Genomic DNA, 22,416 nt, shown 5'->3' with positions numbered 1-22,416 from the left:
GGTGCTCCAGTGTGATACTATAGTTAACTTCAATCAGAAATCATTCATTTCAGTAGGATTCACTATTATCTGCAATTTCGTGTTTCCATGGTAAATCCAGGAATTGGAGGTCATATTATACTAAGCATTATTGATACATATGTGTTGCCATCAGCATACATGACTCTTCACAAAGTGTAAACACATGGATCCCTGTCATAGGGAGTTTCTAATCCAGAACTGAACATGGGAAACAACACAGGAATTGAAGTAGAGAAAATGGTAAATTTGGAATGTCTTGGATCCTGACATGGATCCACTTAACTAAGTTCACAAAGGAAAGCTCCCCCTCCTCATTCAGTAGGCCCGCCCGCCCCTGATTTAAGAGGGAGTATCTGGAGTATTTATGTAGGGGGTATGTAAGTAGTGTAGTGATTTGAATGTTGGACTATGACTCTGCACACCAAGATTTCAATCCTGGCTTAGCCATGTAAACCCAGTGGGTGACCTTGGACTCTCTCAGCCTCAGAGTATGGCAGTGGCAACCCCCCTGTGAACAAATCTTGCCTTTGGGTTGCCATAAGTCAGAAATAACTTGAACACACACAACAACAAACAAAAATCTGACTCCCCAGTGTATTTTAGTGGGGTGGAACTTTTCCTTTTGTGTAGTTCCTTAAATTAGCATCTCAGGATCCAAACCACTATGTTGTGGTTTCAATTATTCAATTATTAGTTATTAGACTATGTTACAAAGCAAGGGCTAAACTACACACTGTGTTAAATGCATACTGCCAAACAGAGTTTCATTTTCTTTTTTTTATATGGATTACCTAAGCATGTGTAGACCCAATAGGGATTGGGATTGGATAAGCACTCTCTCACACTCTCTTATGTTCACACACACACGGCCCTTTCCCTCTGCATTAAATTCATCCATAGGCCTTAGTGGAGTATTATTAAGCCCCTGTGTTAAGGAAAGTAGGAGTAGAATTTAATCATGTGACATGAGAATAGCTTCAAGGAGAATGTTTAAGTGCCATGTTTAACTGCAAGTGCCATGGTTTTGATTTTGTGAACACATTCTTTGGAGTAAGAAAGAAACGGAGGCTTAGCTTCCTACTGTATATATAACGCAGCATGTAGTTTAATTCCTTGTTTCAGCAGGATATAGGTAACGTTGATTTCGGGTTACCATTGTATCAATGATGTTTTATTAGTGGTTTTCCAGTACAAGGTTTCAAAGTTGGTTGTCAGAGATGATAATACTTTGAACTGTTTCCTTGTGTTGCTTTTGCCTCTCCCAACTGGCACATACAGTATGTTGTGTGGGAAATGTTGGACAGAGACGTGTTGGGCAGAGAAAACTAAGTGGTATCTTCTGCCAGTACATGGTTGTCTTCTAATCACATACTGCATTGCATAAGCTCTTTTCTCCTGTCCACCCTCAAGTGTTGGCTACATTAGGTCTTGTTCATAGAAGTCTAACAGGGAAGGAAAACCAAACATTTCTAAGAGTTGTTTTTTTGTGGCATGGGATCAGTTACTTATGTAGTGTCACCAAGAGGCATGGTGATCTCAGTGAGCTACAAAAGAACAAGAAAAAATAGTCAAAAATGGAAGCATTCAGTGAAACTATTGTGCAAATAAAGAGACCAAAAAATAAATGTTCCCTCCAGCACAGGGGTATGCTACTGCTTGGGAGGGTGACATTGGGACCAGTATGCTTCCTAGCTGAATTCAAGGTGCTTTCGCTGACATTTAAATCCCTAAATTGCTTAGGAACTCAATGGCCGGTTACATACCGGCACTTTAGTGCGTGACGAGCACGCACTAGGGTTACAAAAGGGCGGTGCTTCCGCACCGCCCTAACCCTAGTGCGTGCCCGTCACGCACTAAACAGCGGCGGCCCTTCCATATGGCCGCCGCCATGAGGACGTCACGGCCGCACCGCCTCTAGACGGGGCAGCGCGGACGTGACGTCCTCAATCCGCGGCAGGGCGCCTAGGGCGCCCTTTCCGCGGACCAGGAGGGAGCTCCATTTCGGAGCTCCTTCCTGGTCCGCGGCACCGCTTTGCTTCGCTGGGCGCAGCCTTCAGACGGCTGCGCCCAGCGAAGCAAGGGAGAAAGGGGCCAAGCAGCCCCTTTCTCCCCCTCCCCGCCGCTGCAGGATGTCCTTGGGGCTTGAAGCCCCAGGGACACCCCTTTTCTAGCTGTGGGGAAGCGGCGTTTTGCTGCTTCCCCGCAGCCTGAAAAGCCCCGATACTCCAGGGAAAGGGGCGGGTCCAGACCGCCCCAAATGGGCGGTCTATAACCCGCCAATATTTGAGGGAATGCCACCCCCTCTATATGTCTGCCTGAGGTTTGAGGTCTCTTGAGTAGGAGGCTCCTCTGTGCCCCACCAGTGAAGTCAACAAACTGTATAGGGGTATAGGAGAGGAATGTATCAATTGTGGTACCCCAGTTATGGATTACCCTCTCCTTGAAGGCCTAATTGACACCTTGGCTGTTAATCAAAGCCTTTGGATCTCCCTGATTTCTCTCAAATGCTAACACACAAGTTCTGCTTGAGGCTTTCATGTAGGTATGTTGTAGGAAGCAAGATGCAGGTCCAACTAGGCTTCTGGTTAAATCCAGCAAGACTCTTCTCTTCTTAAACAGGTTCTTGCTCTGAGGAAATCACAATTTAAATTTAGATGACAACAGGGAAAAGCAAGGATTAAGAGGCCTGATTAGAACCCCCCCCCCCCAGCCAGTTTTTTGTATGATGATAAGTTTAAAAAAAAAAAAACTAGCGCAGGTCACAGACTTCAGTATATTACAGGTACATGTAACTGTTTCTACCTAAATGGAGAAGATTCAGAAAATACACTAGTCCCTCCTGTAACAGTACAGATTTTCCATCAATTTGGCAGAGCATGGTAGATCCTCTAGTCTGGATAATCTCCAGCAGCTATTTTAAACATGTATCAAACTTTTGGTATAAACCTTATAAACCATGTTCTACCATGTGTGTAGAAAGTGTGGCCCATAAAATTCATGTGAACCCTCAGTGTTCTTTTTGAGACTGTGGGGACAATTTTGTAATACTTTCTGCCTGTCTCAGTTGATTTAGGCACAGTGATGCATTTTTATAACCAATAAGTAAACTGGAGTCTTTTAGTATACTTCCTGATACAAAATAGGCATCCTCTCAGGGCTAAAACAGCCGACATGATGACATGGTAAAACTAACCCTTCTAGGTATTCTAAAAAACTTCACAATTTTTCTTCAAAAAATTCCAGGTGGTGTAGCAGGCATGTACATGACCTTCCAAGATCCAGTGGAGTGTGCAGTGGTCCCAGAACTTAGTTAATTGCCTGCCCATTATTCATTTATTATGTTTGGGTCTTGGTCTATGAAAGCTTGTACCATAAAAATGTATTACATTGTAACTTGCCACAAGAGCCTCTCTTGTTAAATCTAAGATAAATGTTTGTGTGTGTGTATGTATAATTCTATGTGTCTGTTCCAAGCCTATGATTCTGTGTATGTATGTCTGGGAGCATGTTCCACTGAGCTCAGTGGGGCCTATTCTCTAGTAAATATGCTTCGGATCCCAACCTGAAGGAATATCTGGGACTTTGTGCTTCATCAGCATTATCAGTATTGCTGCTTTTTGCAACTTGAATTCATTAGTTCTGGCCTGCTACAAAGAAGGTCAGGTTGATTTCTGGGAGTCATCCATCAAGTGGAAGTAGCCCTGGGGCTCTAGCAAACAGATGAGGCACAGAAGGTATATATATTGAGCATGTATGCTACATCACCCTCCATTTTCTAGGGGGCTCCAGAACCACAGCCATAGCCTTTCTATTGGCTGCCTTTCAAATGCTGATTTATCTTTGGCTGCCAACAGAAGTAACATCTATACCCTGTCTTAGATTGGAAATTTGGCGGAGGTGTTGATGGTGGGGAGGAAATGTTAGATAGGTTGGTAGAAAAAAATAATGTGTGAACTAGATTATAAATCAGTTCAGATGGAGTGGGTGAAGGACAGAGTATATTTAAAAAGAATGAGAAAAATTGTGCTCTCTCTCTTTTTTTAAAGGTTCTCTGATAGTGTGTTTATAGTGCTTGGATGTGCTACACTTGGGATTTATTGTTCCAATGTTGTTCAGGTGTAGAACTGGCACTACGTGTGACATTTGATGTCCTGGAAAGAGCTTTTTTAATTTAAAAAAAATCCAGTAATTTTCTAATCCTTAGGAATATAGATTTGAAAACTGTGTGTGTGTCTAGTTTTTTTTTTAATTCACCTTGAGCTGGAGTACCAGGAAGTAGTACCAAGAAATTAAAGCTAAACAAATTACAATAAGGAAATCAAAATAGTTAAAGATTTCCTGTACCTTGGATCAAACATTTATCCAAAATGGAGACTGCAGTCAAGAAGTAAGAAGACAACTGGGATTGGGAAAGGCAGCTATGAAAAAATTAGGCAAGATCCTAAAGAGTAAAGATATACAACTGAGTACTAAATTTGTGTGGGTGTGTTGTGTTGTGTGTAGTCCACTATGTCATGCAAAGATATACAACTGAGCACTAAAGTTAGAATTGTCCAATCCACCATATTCCCCATCACCATATACGAATGTGAGAGGTGAACTGTGAAAAAAAAAAATGGTTAAAAAGAAAATTGACACATTTGAGATTTGGTGCTGGAGAAGAGTGCTAAGAATACCATGGACAACAATAGCAAAAGAATAGCAAAAGACCAACAAATGGATCCTTCAGCAGATCAAGCCCAAGCTCCCTGGAAGCCAAGATGACTAAACTAAGGTTGTCATACTTTGGCCACATCATGAGAAGGCATGAATCACTGGAAAAGACAAAAATGCTAGGAAAGGTGGAAGGCAGAAGAAAGAGGAAGCCAGATGGATAGACAGAATCAGGAGGTCATGGGCCTGACTCTACAAGACTTTAGCAGAGCAGTAGAGAAAATAGGGTTCTGGAGATGTCTCATCCACAGGGTTGCCATGAGTCAGCGTCGACTCAAGGGCAGCTAACAACAACTATTATTTACTTTGAACTATTTTTAAATAGTGAATAAGAAAGCAAAATATCATTTTTAAGGGATGACATAAATTGAAGACAATGTCTTCCACAAACATTTAGGGGTAGCTGTGTTGGCCGTATAACAAATCCAATAACATCCAAACTTTTTATTGAGCCAACCAAAATGCCCAATTACATGTTGCAAGCTTTTGAAATCACACTGGCTTCTTCATCAGGCACACAGGAGAAGAAAATTGAAGATATTAGTCATAGACCTGTATTTTATGCAGTACAGATTAAAAACCATACAGAAACATCAGTTTAATAATATATAAATATTAAAGTTATTTTCAGAATAGTTAATCTGTAGAGTTTAATGTAGTGGGTACAACTGGGGGGTGCTAAGGGGCCTATTACCCCCTCTCCCCAGGACACCTTGGAAAGCCACCCTCCTAACCAAACCCTCACAAAAATTTAAATTGACTCAACTCCCAATAGGAGGTGGAGGGCATTTCTCATGCTTCCCCAGGAATTTTTGGTCTAGGAAAGGCATTTTTTTTACAACAGAAAGTGATAGGAATACCAAAGAAAAAGAAAAAAGACATGTGGTCCATGGGCTGCACTTTACTTAAAGGGTTGTACCTAGCACCTTTTATGTGCAAAGTATGCACTCTGTTACAGAATATGGTCTACATTAAGGATGGACATAATGTGCCACATCCCCCAAATTTTGTTGGACACCAGCTTCCATAAGCTGTGGCAAGCACAGCTAGTAGTGAAAAAATGCTGGCAGTTGCAGCCCACCCTACTGTACACTGTACGGAATGTGGCTCTTGCCATGCTTGGATGGAGTTTGTGTAGATGTTACAGTTGTACAGCTTGTGAGTTCTTCAGTATTTTGCTTGGACAAGCATTTCTTACAGAGAAAAGCATTACAAATTTGAAGTGAGGATCTGACTTTCTAATGACAATGCCTCTTTGAAGACTGGGGGGGGGGGCATTTTAATTGCCCCTTATAATTCAGGAACAGAGGTGGGCTGATTAATTCAACAGAAAGGCCAGTGTTTTGTGTGTTTTTTTTAATTCCATGGGTATTCCATCTTATTTCCAGTTTCTCTGCCTCGGCTTGTGGATATGGATTGGAGAGTGGACATCAAGACCTCCTCGGACAGTATCAGCAGAATGGCTGTCCCTACCTGCCTGTTACAGCTGAAGGTATTGCTCAGATACCCATGTTGGTCAGACACCCATGTTGTTCGTTTTCTGTCTCAAAGGGTCTGTGTCTCTTTTCTCTTTTGCATCTCCAGGCCATTCTCTCCCACCCTCCAAGTCTTCAAACAATAGACATGTGGTCTAGGCATCTGTATTCTACTTTTTGCCTTTCCACCAGGGCTATGTCTCCCATGCATGTCAGGTACAGGGGGAACACCTGTATACTTATTCCCCTCCCTCTTGACACAGCTTGGCAAATTACTTTTAGGAGGAGTAATTCTCATGAAAGGCTGGATCCATCCATAAAAGAGAAGTCAGGTGGTGCTGTGTTTTTGTCTAGTAGAAGATTTGAAGTGGGGTGGGATTAAACTGAGTTCATTGGGGTGTTTTCAACCTCATCATTCTCTTTCAGATTCAGGAAGATGCTGCTTTGTGTGGGAATGACTTCTCAACTTCTACTTTAACAGTGGAATTGAACAAACAAACATTGGACACTATGCTGGATGGCCTAGGAAGGATTCGGGACCAGCTTTCTGCAATAGCAAATAAATAATCCTGTGGCTCAAGAATGGCAGCAGCCATTCATATGCAGAAAGGGACTTTCCTGTCATGCCAATTTGGGTATGATACACTATAAACATTTTTCTTATTGTCTTTGTTCCAAATTTTTAATCATTTTAAGTGGGATTTTTTTTCTTTAGAAGCAAAGAGTTTAACTTGTTCTTGGTCTAATGCCCAAAATAAGTTCCTAATGTCAAGCGAGCCCTCATCTTTTCCATATTTCTGGAGAGGTTCATAACTCAGCTTAATCGGAAAGCCTGTAAAAGCAAAGAGGAGCAGCCAATGAAGCAGAGTCTTATCTCCCTGCTCTGAAATTAGGAATCTGAAAGCTTGAATGCGGCTAATAGGCTGCCTTCCAGCCTCAACACACTTCTGAGAGGTGTGGGGCTGAGCAGCACAGTATAGAAGACTTTTCCTCTTCACTGAGGCACAGCTTTTGAAATAGAGCAATCATGGTGCAGTCTGTTTTGTCAAGCCTCGTCACAGAAACACCTTGTGTGGACTCATTTTTACATTAAAGAGTGGAAATGAATTCAGGAGCATATAGTTCCCAGCCCCTAATGGAAACGAGATAGTTTTGTCACTTTGTATGGGATTTAACGGAAAGTAGGAGGCTCTGTGAGAGGTTTGGATGTAACAAAAAGGTTGCTAATGGCAACCTGTTCCTGTAGCAACAATGTCACTGCATTACTTGTGAAATATTAAGTGTTTCATTTTAAAAGAAACACTATATTCAGTGGTTTTCAGTTTTGAATAAATTATTTTTCCCCTCTAGGCTGCCATGAAAATAGGAGCACTTTGTGTTCTTTGTTTTGCTGGAAATTAAATTTAGCACTGCATTTCTTCTATACTTTCAAGTAGCCAATTTAAGGCTGAAAACTTTTATCCTAAAAAAAAAAATCTTTCCTTTTTTCTCCTTGGATACTTGCAGTACATATAGCTTTGGTTTTCCTTTCCTTTTCCTTCTATTTACTGATTTTACAGTTGCCGCTCCAACCGTGAAAATGGAAAATTGTCAATATTCAAGGCCCATTGGCTTGAATGGCAGCGTGTGCCCACAGGCATGCACCCCATTTTGTCACCCCCTGTTTGCTGCCTGCGAGTGGGCAAGGAACGTGGTCTCCACGTCCACAAAAACAGAGCGGCAACTGTATTTTAATTTGCCAGTCACTTACTGCTGTAAGAACATTATACAGTGTAAGGATGGGTAAAAAAACTTATGGCCCTCAAGGTAATGTATTCTGAAGCTCCCATCATCCTTTGCTTTTGGCTGTGCTTGCCAAGGATGATGGGAGTTGTAGTCCAACAAATGAAGAACTGTGTGTCCCATCCCCCCCCCCCCCCCCCAACTCAGGCAGTTTTAGGTCTGGACTAGAAGTCACTTCTGGTTTTGAAGTATTTCTCTAAAACACCTCAAGAGGCTAGCATTGTCTCGGGGCACATAGGGACTATTTATTAAGTCAGGGGGAAAAACATTAGGGAAGTCAGGGGCAAGTGGTGATGGGAGGTGCATATGTCCTGTGAGTCATACTTTGTCTAGTTCTTGGACTAGAGTCTGGCAAATTGGGTTAGCCAAAGATCTTGTTTCAGAGTTTTACACTCCATTTTAAAACACCCTTAATGGAATCTAGTCCCATTGATTCTGATGGAACTTCTTTCTATATAAGGTTGCCTACAAAGATAAAGTTCCTCATTAAAAGCTTGTTAACTCTTAATAATATAGACAAACAAGAGATCAGCATGGGCATTTTCAACCTGACACAAGCCATCTTTACTTGCATTTACATCATCTTTAAAGTGAAGTACATGAGTACAAAAGCATTCTTGCTTTCCCCTAGACTACCCAAGGTGTTGGGCACCTTTCTGTCTACAGTCATCACTGATTTGCATTACTGATGATGTCCATTTATCACCTTTTTGAGTCCTTTCTACTCAAAATGCCTCTTTCATCACATATTTCTGAATTTTGCCATTTCTAGCATTCAAGTAAGTTATCTCTTTTAACTGTGCAAAGTCAATGTCTCTCCTTATGGCCACAATGAGAATGTTATCTTCCCTACCACAAGAAATGCCTCATCCTTCCTATCCAGCCACATCACATTACAAAGGAATGGGAAGTGGGTAGTATTTGTAGTGCATTTAGGAACATAAGAAGCTTTATGTAGAAAATGGAGCAAGTTTGTTTTCTGTTGCTTCAGAGACTAGAAAACAAAGCAATAGGTTCAGATTACAAGAAAGATTCCACCTAAATATTAGGAAGAACTTAACTTCTTAACTGTAAGAACTTTTCAGCAATGGAGTAGACTGTCTTGGAGGATTGTGGACTTCTGCGGAGGTTCATAAACAAGTTGAATGGACATCTCTTAGAAGCCCTCTAGTTGTGTATTCCTCCCATGGCACAGAAAGTGGCCCTTGTAGCCCTTTCAACTCTATGGACCTTATCACACGAGGCACTTACCGCTGCCCAAATGTTGCAGAAGCGCCGGAGGTGGGATCGTCTGCCACATTTCTGAAACGTAATTGAGGCTTCCCGCTTTCTTTCCATCGACGATGCGTCCGTGGGGAAGCCAGGAGAAGCCATTTTTTTAAAATAATGGGATATCCTGTTATTTAAAAAATGGCTTCTCCTGGCTTCCCCACAAACACTTTATTTTAGAAGCGCAACGGATGATCCCACCTCTGGCACTTCTGCAACGTTTGGGCGACATTTGGGCAGTGGTAAGTACCTTGTGTGATAAGGTCCTATGATTCTTTCCCCCTGCATCACCCTAACAAAGCTACCCTAATTTTTTCTAACTTGTTCAAAGATATTTATGCAGTTGCAAAAATGTGAATAAAAGTACAGAAAAGTGAAAGAATTGTACACGATGAACTAAAAATAATACTTTGATTTGGCATGTTGCTGTAGTGTAAGTGGTATGCCCATCTACACTAAATCACAGTATAAGGATGATAATGTGTGACATACATACAACTCCTTTAAGAGTGTTCAAATAACATGGCATACACTGTATATATAATAATAATATAATAATAAATTTTATTTATGTTTCCCCGCCTCTCCCATTGGATCGAAGCGGGGTTACAGACTATAAAACCATCACAGAACTATTATAAAATATAAAACAGTACAAAATACAATCTCTATTAAAACACACTCATATCATATAGCATACATATTCAGGGTAAGGCAGAGGACCAAACGACTAGCATAAATATCTTTATTCTTCAGGGGGAAAAGCTTGACAAAAGAGAAAGGTTTTTAATCTCTTTTTAAATGTATCCAAGGGGGTCACAAGACGGAGCTCCTCGGGCTTACAACAGCCCTCTCACTCTTATTAGTCCTGTGTTTTTATAGGCAGAAACAGGGGCCATGGGAAACAGTGGCATACAGTATCTGTGGTCACTTAGTAACTTCATGAAAACCATGACACCTAAGCCATGAGTTTTTGACAAACTACAAGGGGGTGATGAAAAGTTCTTGGCCTGACCAAGAAGGGAATGACCTAGAGCCATGATACTTAACTTGATATTCCACATATTCACCCCCAAATTTGAATCACTTGGCATGTTATTTGTCAAGTTTCTTTAACACCCCTGCCCCCAAATTCTGATGTTTGGTCACTGAAATACTGTTTTGCTACTGCCATCTTCTGAATCATTAAAAAATTTCCTTCCTTTCAAACTTGTTAAGGTTCAGAAACAGGAAATAATCAGATGGAGCAAGGTCTGGTGAGTAGGGTAGATATCTATGCACTCAAACCCTAAATTCTTCAAAAACAACTATTGTCATGCCAGTCCTGTGAGCAGGTGAACTGTCCTGCAAAAAGACAACACCTTTCCACAGCTTCCCTTTTTCCTTCGATGCCTTCTTTAATTAGCACAGCAGGTTACAGCAGTAGTCCTCCTTAACTGTTTGGCCCTTCTGAAGATAACTAAGAAACTGTGGCCATGACCCTCCCTGCTGACCATTGAGTCTTGAATTTTCAAAAAGCCCAATTGAGAATTAATGGGGAAAGAACCAAAACTAGATATTCAAAGAGGAACATGGCAAGGATGCCCACTTTCACCATTGTTATTTTTATTAGTTATAGAACTTCTTATAAAGGAAATTAGAATAAACACTAATATGAAAGGGGTAAAAATTAAGAAACATGAATATAAAACCAGAGCCTTTGCGGATGATGTGGTCATAATATTGGAAGACCCTAGGGAAATGTAGAAGTCCTGCATTTATTAGATCTGTTTGGTAAAATCACGGGATGTAAAATCAATAAAGATAAATCAATTATTTTGACTAAAAATATAAAGAACAATGAAGAGAAAGAATTAGAAAGGAAAGTGAGAATAAAGGTAGAGAAGAAAACCAAATATTTAGGAATTCAAATTACGAAGATATCTATAGAACTATTTGAGAACAATTATAAGAAACTTTGGTCCAAAATAAGAGAAGATTTGATCAACTGGAATAAACTCAATTTGTCAATATTGGGAAAAATATCAGTTATCAAAATGAATGTGCTACCGAGAATGTTATATTTATTTCAAAGAATCCAAATTATTATCTCAGATAAATCATTCAAAGATTGGCACAACGACATAGCCCAATTTATATGGAGAGGAAGAAAACCAAGAATCAAATTTAAAAATTTTCAAGATTCTAGGGATAGAGGTGGTTTAGATCTTCCCAACTTAAAAATTTATTTCGAGGCATGTGCGTTATTATGGGTCAAAGAATGGGTTACTTTGGAGGATGAAAAGTTACTAGATTTGGAAGGGGAGGGCTTGAATTTTGGCTGCCACACCTATTTGGTATATGGGAAAACCCAGCAAAACAAAGACTTTACGAATCATTGTGTTAGGAAACCCCTGATTAAAATTTGGAACTGTTATAAAGAAAGAATACTACCAAAAATGAGTTGGTGGGTTTCACCCCACGAAGCCTTCTTTAGAAAGGAGATGATCAAGGATACAAAATGGTATAACTATAACGACTTTATAGAATTCCGAAACAGGAATTGGGAAATTAAAACAAAAGATAAATTAATAGAAGAAGGATGGAAAGGAACCTGGCTCTCATATAGACAGATCTATGAAAGATTTAAGACAGATCAAAAGACATACGGATTTGAAAGAAAGGGGGATGAAACTCAACTAGGAAAGATTCTGACCCGTGTAGAAAATAAACTAATTGGTAAAATTTATAAAATATTACTACACTATGATAAAGAGGAAGAGGTGGTAAAACTTCAGATGATGTGGGCAAGGAACATTGGACATCTTATATTACTATCTCAATGGGAAAGAGTTTGGGAAAATGGATATAGATATACAGCCTCTCAAAATCTGAGAGAGAACTTTTACAAAATGTTCTATCAGTGGTATCTTTCACCAGATAAGATAGCGAAGATATACAAAACAAAAGGAAATATGTGCTGGAAATGTAAAAATGAAATTGGCACCTTCTACCATTGTTGGTGGACCTGCAAATGGGCTAAGCAATTTTGGTCAATAATAACCGACTCCATTAACAAAATCTTAAATATTAAACTATACCTAAAACCAGAATTTTATCTTTTGGGTATATTGGGAGATGAAATCACTTCTAAACATGAAAAAATTGTCTTCTATATGATATCTCTTGCTCAAGTATGTTTTGCACAAAAATGGAAATGTAACAATATTCCAACAAAGGAAGACTGGATGATAAAATTATACGATGGAATAGAAATGGGCAGACTAACTCAGGCTCTAAGGCAGGGGTAGGCAACCTGTGGCCCATGGGCCGGATGCGGCCCGGCGAGGCCTTGGGACCGGCCCCAGCCCGGTCCTGCCGCCAATTGCCGCTAGGGCCTTTGGGGGGCAATTGTCTATAGATGCCTCAGAAACATGCATTTATATTAACATTTTTTAAAAAATCAGCAAAATTTTTTGCGTGTCCTGCACTTTTTAAAAAAAGTGTCCACCATTTGAAAATATTGTCCTACATTTGTCCCGGTTTATTTATTTATTGAAATTTTTAAAAAATTATTTAATTATTTATTTTTTGGCTTCGGCCCCCCAGTTGTCTGAGGGACAGCAACCCGGCCCCCGGCTCAAAAAGGTTGCCTACCCCTGCTCTAAGGAATGAAACTAAAGGGAAATTAACAGAAGATTGGAATGAAGTTATTAATTTCTTGAAAGGTAATCTGGGTAAATTAGCATTTATTAACACAGTTTGAAATGGAAAGATAGAACCCATTACCTGGCAAAGCTTTAAGAAAGTCAATCTAACAAAGCTAGATCACATTGGTAAGTAGGAAGTCAATCAGTACGAATGAAGAGAGAATGAGAGGAAGAATGAAAGATAAGAAGAAAGTGATTAGATGATTAGCTTAGCTTAGGAGGAGGTTAGAATAAAGAGAAGTAGAGTTTTAATGCAGAAAAGGAAAGGGAGAAGGATGAAAGAAGAAGAGCGTAATATATAGATTAGTTAGGTTAAATTAATAGGGGTTAGGTAGATAGATATTTAGATAGGTAGAGTGGGATCAAGTATGAGTAAATAATAGTAATGTATAAAAGAATAGTTTACTTATGTATTATGAGCCATGTCGATGTATAAAGATACACGTATGCATGATGTATAAAGTAATATGTGTCTTTTTGTATTGTTTTAAATTTTATTAAATAAAATTAAGGAAACATAAAAAAAGAAATGATAACGTATGAATCATATTAAAAAGAAACCTCTTTCCCCCATTTAAATTGTACAGTAGCTCTCAGCCATGGTTTATGATAGCCTCGCCCACCTTAATGACTGCCAGATGTTTGTGTCTATAACTCCCAACTCAAAGCTGAGCTGAGAGTCAACATGTTTGGAAGGCTCCAGGTTCAGGAAACCAGATTCACAGAGCATATTCTGTCTTGTAGATAGAGAACCCCTCTTATTTTAGCAGTATAGGAGCTATCTAGAAATATAGCCAAACCGCGCGGCTCCGTTACGGAGCAAAAAAGAAGCTCCAAAATGAAGCTTCTTCTTGTGGCACCCTAATGACGTCGCGAGGCGCCGGGGCGCATTCGCGACGTCATTAGCGCCGCGACATGTTTGGACGCACAGCATCCGATACTTAAAGATGGCGGCGCCCGTATGAACAGGGCACCGCCATCTTGTACGTATTCTATACGTACTAGGGTTAGGGGGGTGCGGAAGCACCGCCCCTTCCTAACCCTAGTACGTATAGAATACGTACTAAATGGCGGTCTGTAACCCGCCATAGTAAGCTTTCTTATCTGACCCTGTTTGGGTCAGACTATACTGTATGCCTTATCTGTATTGACTAGCCATGGCTCTTCAAGATTTCAGAGATTCAGGAGGTATGATTGGGATGCTTTGTTTCTAGTACATGCCCTACCACCAGGTTCCTGTTTGGTCAACTTGAAATCATCCATCAGCTAGGATAATCTGTTCATCCACCTTCAGACTCTTTTTCAGTCACAGACTTCTTAATCTGAGGGGACAATTCTGTGGAATTCTGCCTTCCGCAGTTGCTAAATCTTAACTGTCTAAAGCAAGCATATGTCTACCCTCAGTCTTTATTATTATTATTATTATTCATGCTTTTTTGCTGCCTTCAGCTGAAATTCTCTTTTTTGGCATTCGATACGTTAATTCTGTGCTATTACACTAATTTTCCTGCATCCTTCTCTCTTTGAGGGCAGTTTTGTGCATAAAATGGCTGGCTGATTTATTTTCTGTAAAGCCTTGTGAGGCTGGAATCGCTCAAGCTTTATTGAATAACCGTCGCCCACTCAATGTAACTTGATTAAGGTTTAATAATTCAGCTGCCGATAGACTCGCTGCTTTCCAGAAACCACACTGCAGATACCAACCACTATCCTGGCAAAGCTCCACTCCTTCCGGAACGGTGCTCTCACTTTGCATCCCATCTCTATCCAAAGGCAATTTGAGAGGTGGTTAATCGTGCTAATATGTTGTGTTTATATGGCATCTATTCAAAGACTATTAAGCAAGAGATACAAATGGAAAAGCTGAACCACAGAAGCTGTGAAGTGATTTGTCCCAGATTCTGTTCCAAAGAATCAACTGCAGCTTTGGGGAGCACTCATACAAAGGGGGAAAGTAGGTGTAGTACATGTATGGAGACACACAGGCTGCTCTTGTCCAAGAAAGTTAGCTGGAAAATGTTTTCCCTAGGATGTCTTTTTCTAACAAAAGATATGCAAGTAGAAGCCACAGTAACGAGGAGCAGGGTTCTGTAAAAGTCAGAGCTTGGAAAAGTTACCCTTTTGGGCTGCAACTTACAAAATTCCCTGACCAACATAAATCTTTGCAGGCCAGTTGGTGAATCCCAGTTAATTACATGCAGCCCAGGAGCCTGAGGTTCTTCAGCCCGTCTTTAAAGGATTACATTTTGACTTTATAAGAGTAAGAGGAAACACTATGCATGAGCTTGTATAGCTGTACCACATTTAAGAGACTGAGGGGACACACATGTATCCACAAGCTGTGTTACTACAACAAGCAAGTTATACATTCTATGTTGATGCATATAGTAATGTCACTTAAGAAAGTTTCTGTCTTGAGTTTGGGTGTATGGTTTGGGAGAAGGAACACATCCCTTTGCCCCTTGGGATTGATTTATTTTGTTCAAAACTATTCCCGAAATGCCTTGGACATAAAGAGGGATTGTGGCTTTTACTATTATTTTCCTTCTTAGCCAAACATAACCGAGGGGCATTTTAAAGGCAGAAATGGTTTTATGTTCTCCACATGCTCCTGCAGTTGGTTGCAGCAGTCTGTGGCTGCTTTTATTCGTTTTTTAAAAGGTGGTGTGACTGAAATTTGCTACTGGACTAGGGTGAGTAGCAGTGGTGCTCAGCATGAGCAACTGAGTGACATATTCCTCTTGTCCAGCATGGAAGTTTTTCTTTCTGCAGATGTACAGGTAGTTCTGTAGTGCTGCAGTGAATCGCTCTAGTGCTGTGTTAGTTCATGTATTTATCTCCTAGCCTTAGTATTTAGAAAGCTTTAAAGAGCTCAAGAGCTGCCGAGGCAAGTGCAGGAGGAAGTGAAGCTGTGTACAAGTATAATCTTATGGCCTTGTTGTTGTGAGTCTTCATGTCATTTCCAACTTATGTTGACCCTAAGGAAAACCTATCATGGTTTTCTGAGGCTGAGAATCTGTGACTTGCCCACATGGTCATCCAGTAAGTTTCCATGGCTGGGGGGGGGGGGGGTTGATTTGAAACCCGGTCTCCAAAGTTGTTTTTCCAACACACACACCATTACACCACACTGGCTCATTGAAGGAATTTCTTCTGCATGCAGATGTCAAAATTTTATGCAATTGCATACATGTGCTTAAATCTCTCCTATCCCATATCAGCAGAATTAAAAGTGCTTAAACCTGCCATCAGATGTGGAATGGCTGTAGTTCAGTCATAAGGCATGTGTGACAACTCACTAACCCTTTCCCTTGATAACTTCTGATTGGGCTGTATAGGATTTTTTGTCTGAAAGTCTGCCAGGGAACTTTTTTAGGTCTGTAAGAAACCCATGACCCTCTAAAATGTATCTTTGGGGGGCGGGGAGCATGACCAGGCAACTGTAGGCCCTCATATTGGGCTAGTTCCTTTCCTTCTAACCTTGTCCCACTGCATTTCATCTGTTTATAACCTTGACATGGAATTTTCTGAAGGGCACATGATCTGTTCATCCAGGCACTGACTGGTTATCTTTAATTTCACCCCTTAGTAATTCCCATTTTCCAGAGAAATATCTTTCTCTGGAAAGACATTTCCAGAGGGGTGAGAGTTGACTAGCAAAGAGTTAAGTTTAAACTCTTCCATATAGGAGTCTCAGGGGGTCTTCCCTCTGGTGAATTATCTTTATCAAACCATCCTAATTTGATTAATTTTCCATCATTAAATTTTAGTTTTGCTAATGCCATGTTTTAGTTGAGCTAATTCCATGCTTGATTTTGTGTTAAAATGATATTTCTGAACTTAACTTTACTTGTTATTTTTCCTATAAATACAGTAAATTGTGAAGTAGACTTGATTTGGTTCTTTTGCCTCCCAGGCAAGCACACTGACCTACTTTTTAAGGAAGCTCTGCAAAAGGGATTTGTTCTTCTACATAAGTACATAAGCCAATAGTCTTATGTGTATGAGCTGCAAGTTACTATTAATGATATATGTGTCATGCTGTTGCTGTTGTGTGCCTTTAAGTCATTTCTGACTTACGGAGACACTAAAGTGAACCTATGGGGATTTAGGGGACTAAGAGTGTGTGACTTGCCCAAGGTCATCCCATGAGCTTCTATGACCAAGCAAGGAATCAAACCAGCTCTCCAGAGTTGTAATCTAAGGTTCAAGCCACTGATCCTCTAATACTGTCCTATCTAACAGGGTTGTAAATGCAAACCGTTTGTCCCAACAGCCAAACCAAGAGTGGGCTGGAATGCATTCCTCTTTCACAACTTTTCTCTCCCCTCCCCAATATTTTATTCAACCCCCCCCCCAACAAATGCCCCACCTACCCCATCTCGCCAAATCTAATAAGATGTAGTAATGATGGGAGAAATGTAGTAGTGATGGGTGACTTCAACTCTCCTGATATTTGCTTGAAGTCAAACTCAGCCAAATCCTCAAGGTCTAGCAAATTCCTCACTTGCCTCGGAGATAAATTCATTGTCCAAAAGGTGGAAGATGCAACAAGGGGGTCAGCTATTTTAGATCTGATCCTAACCAACAAGGATGACTTGGTTAATGGGATGCAAGTGGTGGGATCATTAGGTGGAAGTGACCATGTTCTCCTGGAGTTAGTTATACAATGGAAAGGAGAAGCCAGGCATAGTCAGACACACATTCTAGACTTTAGGAGAGCGGATTTCAGTAAACTTAGAGAAATATTGAGGGTGATACCATGGTCAGAAATATTAAAAGAGATGGGAGATCAGGATGGATGGTAGTTTCTCAAAAGGGAGATACTGAAGGCACAATTTCAAATAGTTCCAGTGAGGAAGAAAAATGGGAGATGTCTCAAGAAACCAGGATGGATGACTAAGGAACTTTCAACGGAGCTAAGTTTTAAATGGGACATGTATAAGAAATGGAAGAACGGGGAAATCACCAAAGAGGAATTCAAACAAATAGCGAGCACATGTAAGGGTAAGGTCAGAAAAGCTAAAGCACAGAATGAACTCAGGCTTGCTAGAGCGGTTAAGAACAATAAAAAGGGCTTTTATGGATATGTTTGCAGCAAAAGAAAGAAGAAGGAAATGGTAGGGCCACTGCATGGAGAAGATGGCAAAATGTTAACAGGACAGAGAAAAGGCAGAATTACTCAACACCTTCTTTGCTTCAGTCTTCTCAGAAAAGGCAAAGGGTGCTTAACCTGAGGATAATGGAGCAGATGACAGAATAGGGGAAATTCAATACAGAATAAGTAAAGAAATAGTACAGGAATATCTTGTTAATCTAAATGAATTTAAGTCTCCAGGACCAGATGAACTACATCCAAGGGTATTAAAAGAACTGTCAAATGTAACATCGGAGCCATTGGCAATAATCTTTGAAAACTCCTGGAGAAGAGGAGAAATCCCAGCAGACTGGAGGAGGGCAAACGTCCCCATCTTCAAAAAGGGGAAAAAAGAGGATCCCAACAATTATTGTCCAGTTAGTCTGACATCAATCCCAGGAAAGATTCTGGAACAGATCATTAAAAAGAGAGTCTGTGAACATCTAGAAGGCAATGCCATAATCACAAAAAGTCAACATGGGTTTTAGAGAAACAAGTGATGCCAGACAAACCTTATCTCTTTCTTTGATAAAATTACCACCTTAGTAGATGAAGGGAATGCTGTGGATATAGTATATCTTGATTTCAGTAAGGCCTTTGACAAGGTTTCCCATGACATTCTTGCAAACAAGCTAGTAAAATGTGGGCTAGACAAGGTATCTGTTACATGGATTTGGAATTGGTTGACTGGCCGAACCCAAAGGGTGCTGAACAATGGCTCTTTTTCATCCTGGAGAGAAGTGACCAGTGGGGTCCCACAGGGTTCTGTCCTGGGCCCAGTGCTGTTCAACATCTTTATCAATGACCTGGATGACAGAATTGGGGTCATACTCATCAAATTTGCAGATGACACCAAATTAGGAGGAGTAGCTAATACCCCAGAGGACAGGATCAAAATTCAAAATGACCTGAATAGACTAGAAAGTTGGGCCAAAGCAACTAAATGAAATTCAACACGGATAAATGTGAAGTATTGCACTTAGGGCAGAAAAATAAAATGCACAGATACACGATGAGAGACACCTGGCTGAACGAGACTACATGTGAAAGGGATCTAGAAGTCCAAGTAGACCACAAGTTGAACATGAGTGAACAGTGAGATGCAGCAGCTAAAAAGGCCAATGCAATTTTAGGCTGCATCAATAAAAGTATAGTGTCTAGATCAAGAGAAGTAATAGTGCCACTGTATTCTGCTCTGGTCAGGCCCCACCTGGAATATTCTGTCCAGTTCTGGGCACCACAATTCAAAAAAGACATTGAGAAACTGGAACGCGTCCAAGGGAGGGCGACTAAAATGGTGAAAGGTCTGGAAACAATGTCCTATGAGGAACGACTTAGGGAGCTGGTGATGTTTAGCCTGGAAAAAAGAAGGTTGAGAGGTGATATGATAGCCCTGTTTAAATATTTGAAAGGATGTCATATTGAGAAGGAAGCCAGCTTGTTTTCTGCTGCTCCAGAGAACAGGACCCGGAGCAATGGATGCAAGCTGCAGGAAAAGAGATCCCACCTCAACATTAGGAGGAAGCTCTTGACAGTAAGGGCTGTTTGACAGTGGAACACACTCCCTCGGAGTGTAGTGGAGTCTCCTTTGGAAGTCTTTAAAGAGAGGCTGTTGGGTATGCTTTCATTGGGATTTCCTGCATGGCAGGGGATTGGACTGGATGGCCCTTGTGGTCTCTTCCAACTCTATGATTCTATGATTCTAACACTCTCTTATATGTAATAGTTTCTTTCCATTTCATCTAGTAATCCCCTCCTTGCTTCTTTACTTGCTTGCTTTTGGTGACAGGTTCAAAGGCTCAGCCATGAAGAGTGGAGCAGGCCATCATTGTGGAGGATTCTGTAGCTGTCAGAGTCTATATCTGAGCTTGTGAGAGTGGCATGGCATAATATTTGGGCATGCATGGAGCCAAATGGACTGATTCATTAAAACTGAGAGGTGTCCTTAAAAAAATAAGAAAGAGAGAGAGAGAGAGAGAGAGAGAAATATTGGCCCCTGTATGTCTAGGGGTGGTGGTTGTGGTCCTCTAGATGTTTATGAGCTGCTGCTCCCAATATTCTGGCTAGGGAGGCTGGGAGTTGTGGTGCAACAATAGCTATAGGGCTGTGCAATCCCCCCACCTGGCCTAGAAGCTGGTGGTTTTCCAAACTGCTGTAATCAATATTAAGTCAGGTAGACCAATGGGCTACAAAGCAGTTTTCTATGTCCAAAGAAGTTCTCCAGGAAAGTGGTAAGACACTATGAGTGTCAAATACAAATACAGGTTGAGTCTCCCTTATCCAAAATGCTTGGGACCAGAAGTCTTTTGGAGTTAAATTTTTTGGAATTTTGGAATATTGGCATATACATAATATATCTTGGAGATGGGACCCAAATCTAAATATGACATCCATGTTTGTCTTATATACATCTTATACATGAAGCCTGAAGGTAATTTGATACATGCTATTTTTAATAATGTTATGCATGAAACAAATTTGTTTCATACATTGAACTATAAGAAAGCAAAGGTGTCACTATCTCAGCCACCCATATAGACAATTTTGTGGAGTATTTTGGATTTTGAAATTCTGTTTAAGGGAGACTCAACCTGTAATGGCAAGGGATGCAAATTGATGCAGTGTGGGCAAACTCTGATTTGAATTTCCAGTGTTCTTTTTCAGTGTTAATAGCAGCTGCTATGGGACAAGTGGTTAGATCTTTTTGGAACCATGCTGGGGCAGGCTGTTTCCACCATTTGATTTCTTCAGCTGCTCTGTGACCTACAGCATGGAAACATACATGTTGAGAGTGGGGTCTCTCAGCCTGAAGGCTGAATTTGATGTCAAGAAAGCTCTTGTAAGCTGGATTCCAGTAGCTGTTGATACCAAACACAAAGAAGAGAGACAAAAATGCCAGCATATTTTAGTGTAAAATGTTTACTGCCAGTAACTAATCCTTAGAAGAGGCATTTTTAATGGGGGGGGGGGGAAATCCCAACAGAAGCTGGGAAATGACCCAAGCATCGTATCATAAGTATAAGGGGGCATGACTATCTGAGGAATCCTAGAAAGGACAGATTCATCCCCAGGGGCTGAGGTAGCTCACCTCTAATATAGGTATTAGTTGTTGGATGTGGGTCAACTGTATTCTTGCCGTTAGAGCCAGCTGTTGGCCACAGTGGCAAGCAGGTTACTCCATAAGATGAATGTTGGGTCTGATCCAGAAAGCCTTTCACCTGTGTTCTTCTCACCATGTTCTCTAGTTGTTGTACCTAGTTAGTCAAAGTCAAGATAAAATTTACACTTGAATTTTCATTACCCAGTGTGAGCCCGTCAGGTTTTAACTCTCACATAGTGTTATTACAGGTCCTGTTCATGTGGGCTAATCCTACCCTATGCCCTGTGGTTTTGGACAGAAGCATGTATCATATTCTGCTAGTGAGCCTGTCTAGTGCTGTAGGTACTTATATGAATCTGCTCAGAACATCCACTTACATGTCAGTAATTTTATTTAAAAAAGAAAAGAAATGGGTGTCAGAGCAGGCCTACAATCTGGCAGATCTCTAAAGGTGTACTTTATTACATCTTACTCATAAATATTCCAAAAGAAAATGGAGGAACCAGATGGTGGAAGGTGGGAATGAACGAAGGAGACAAAAGCAATTTTTGTCAGGCTCTTTTGAATCTTACAGATTTCCCCCAGAAGATGGCAGCCTTGGATTCTACATTTTACTGCAGACTCCGACACAGTAGTGGCAGTTGGGTGAGGAGAGCATGAGAGAATAAAGTGAGGCCGCATCAGATTCCTCTTGTACCTCCATTTCCAACTACATTTGAAACTGTGAAAGGAAACAAAACTGATTTACTACTTAAGAAAGGGTTTTTTGTCTGGCTCTTTGCCTGTGGAAAGAGGTAAGTAAAGTCTTCAGGGAAGCTACATCAATTCACAGGTTTCAAAGGTTCACTATTGCTGTTTCGGGAAATAAAAGAGGCTAACTTGTATTCCAGTCTTAATGTTAAGGCCACTATATGTATTCTTGGTACCCAACATATTAAAGATATTGTTGTTGTTGTTGTTGTTAAATACTCCAAGGAAATAGTAGCTCCTAATAAATAAGGATGTCAGCCTTTCTGTTGTGAAGTGGCTTCTACACTGTGTTGTTAGTTGCCATTAAATCGATTTAAACTTATGGCAAACCTATGACTGAGAGACCAGATACAGACTCTGTTATTAACAGCCCTGCTTTGGCCTTCTCAATTCGGGGCCATGGCTTCTAGACTAATCTTGCACAATTTGTGAATTGCCAAGCAGAATTGGTGCTCACAAAATGTCCTATTTTTGCAGCTG

The 22,416-nt window shown here is 40.6% G+C and overlaps 1 protein-coding gene across 3 annotated transcripts in view; it reads left to right on the top strand.

The window, feature by feature from the left end:
* LOC149314591 (COMM domain-containing protein 9-like) overlaps nucleotides 1–22,416 on the top strand; it is a 57,752-nt gene that overhangs the window by 9,479 nt on the left and 25,857 nt on the right. For 2 of the 3 annotated variants that reach the window (XR_016280942.1, XR_016280941.1), the window contains exons 5-6: nucleotides 6,123–6,226; nucleotides 6,636–6,844. Coding sequence is in view for 1 of the 3 variants with exons in the window: in XM_089521444.1 (XP_089377570.1) it covers nucleotides 6,123–6,226; nucleotides 6,636–6,776 (245 nt within the window). In the remaining 2 variants the exon portion in view is untranslated. Of the gene's footprint in view, nucleotides 1–6,122; nucleotides 6,227–6,635; nucleotides 13,370–22,416 lie in introns of those variants that run through there. The other variant, XM_089521444.1, reaches the window with a different exon arrangement.

This window comes from Sceloporus occidentalis, unplaced genomic scaffold, assembly GCF_023333645.1.
Source record: "Sceloporus occidentalis isolate IW3139 unplaced genomic scaffold, rSceOcc1.0.p SCAF_4, whole genome shotgun sequence".
Classification (NCBI taxonomy): Eukaryota; Metazoa; Chordata; class Lepidosauria; order Squamata; family Phrynosomatidae; genus Sceloporus; species Sceloporus occidentalis.
Note: the sequence above shows the minus strand (reverse complement) of the source record. Positions and strands in the feature narration are given on the sequence as shown.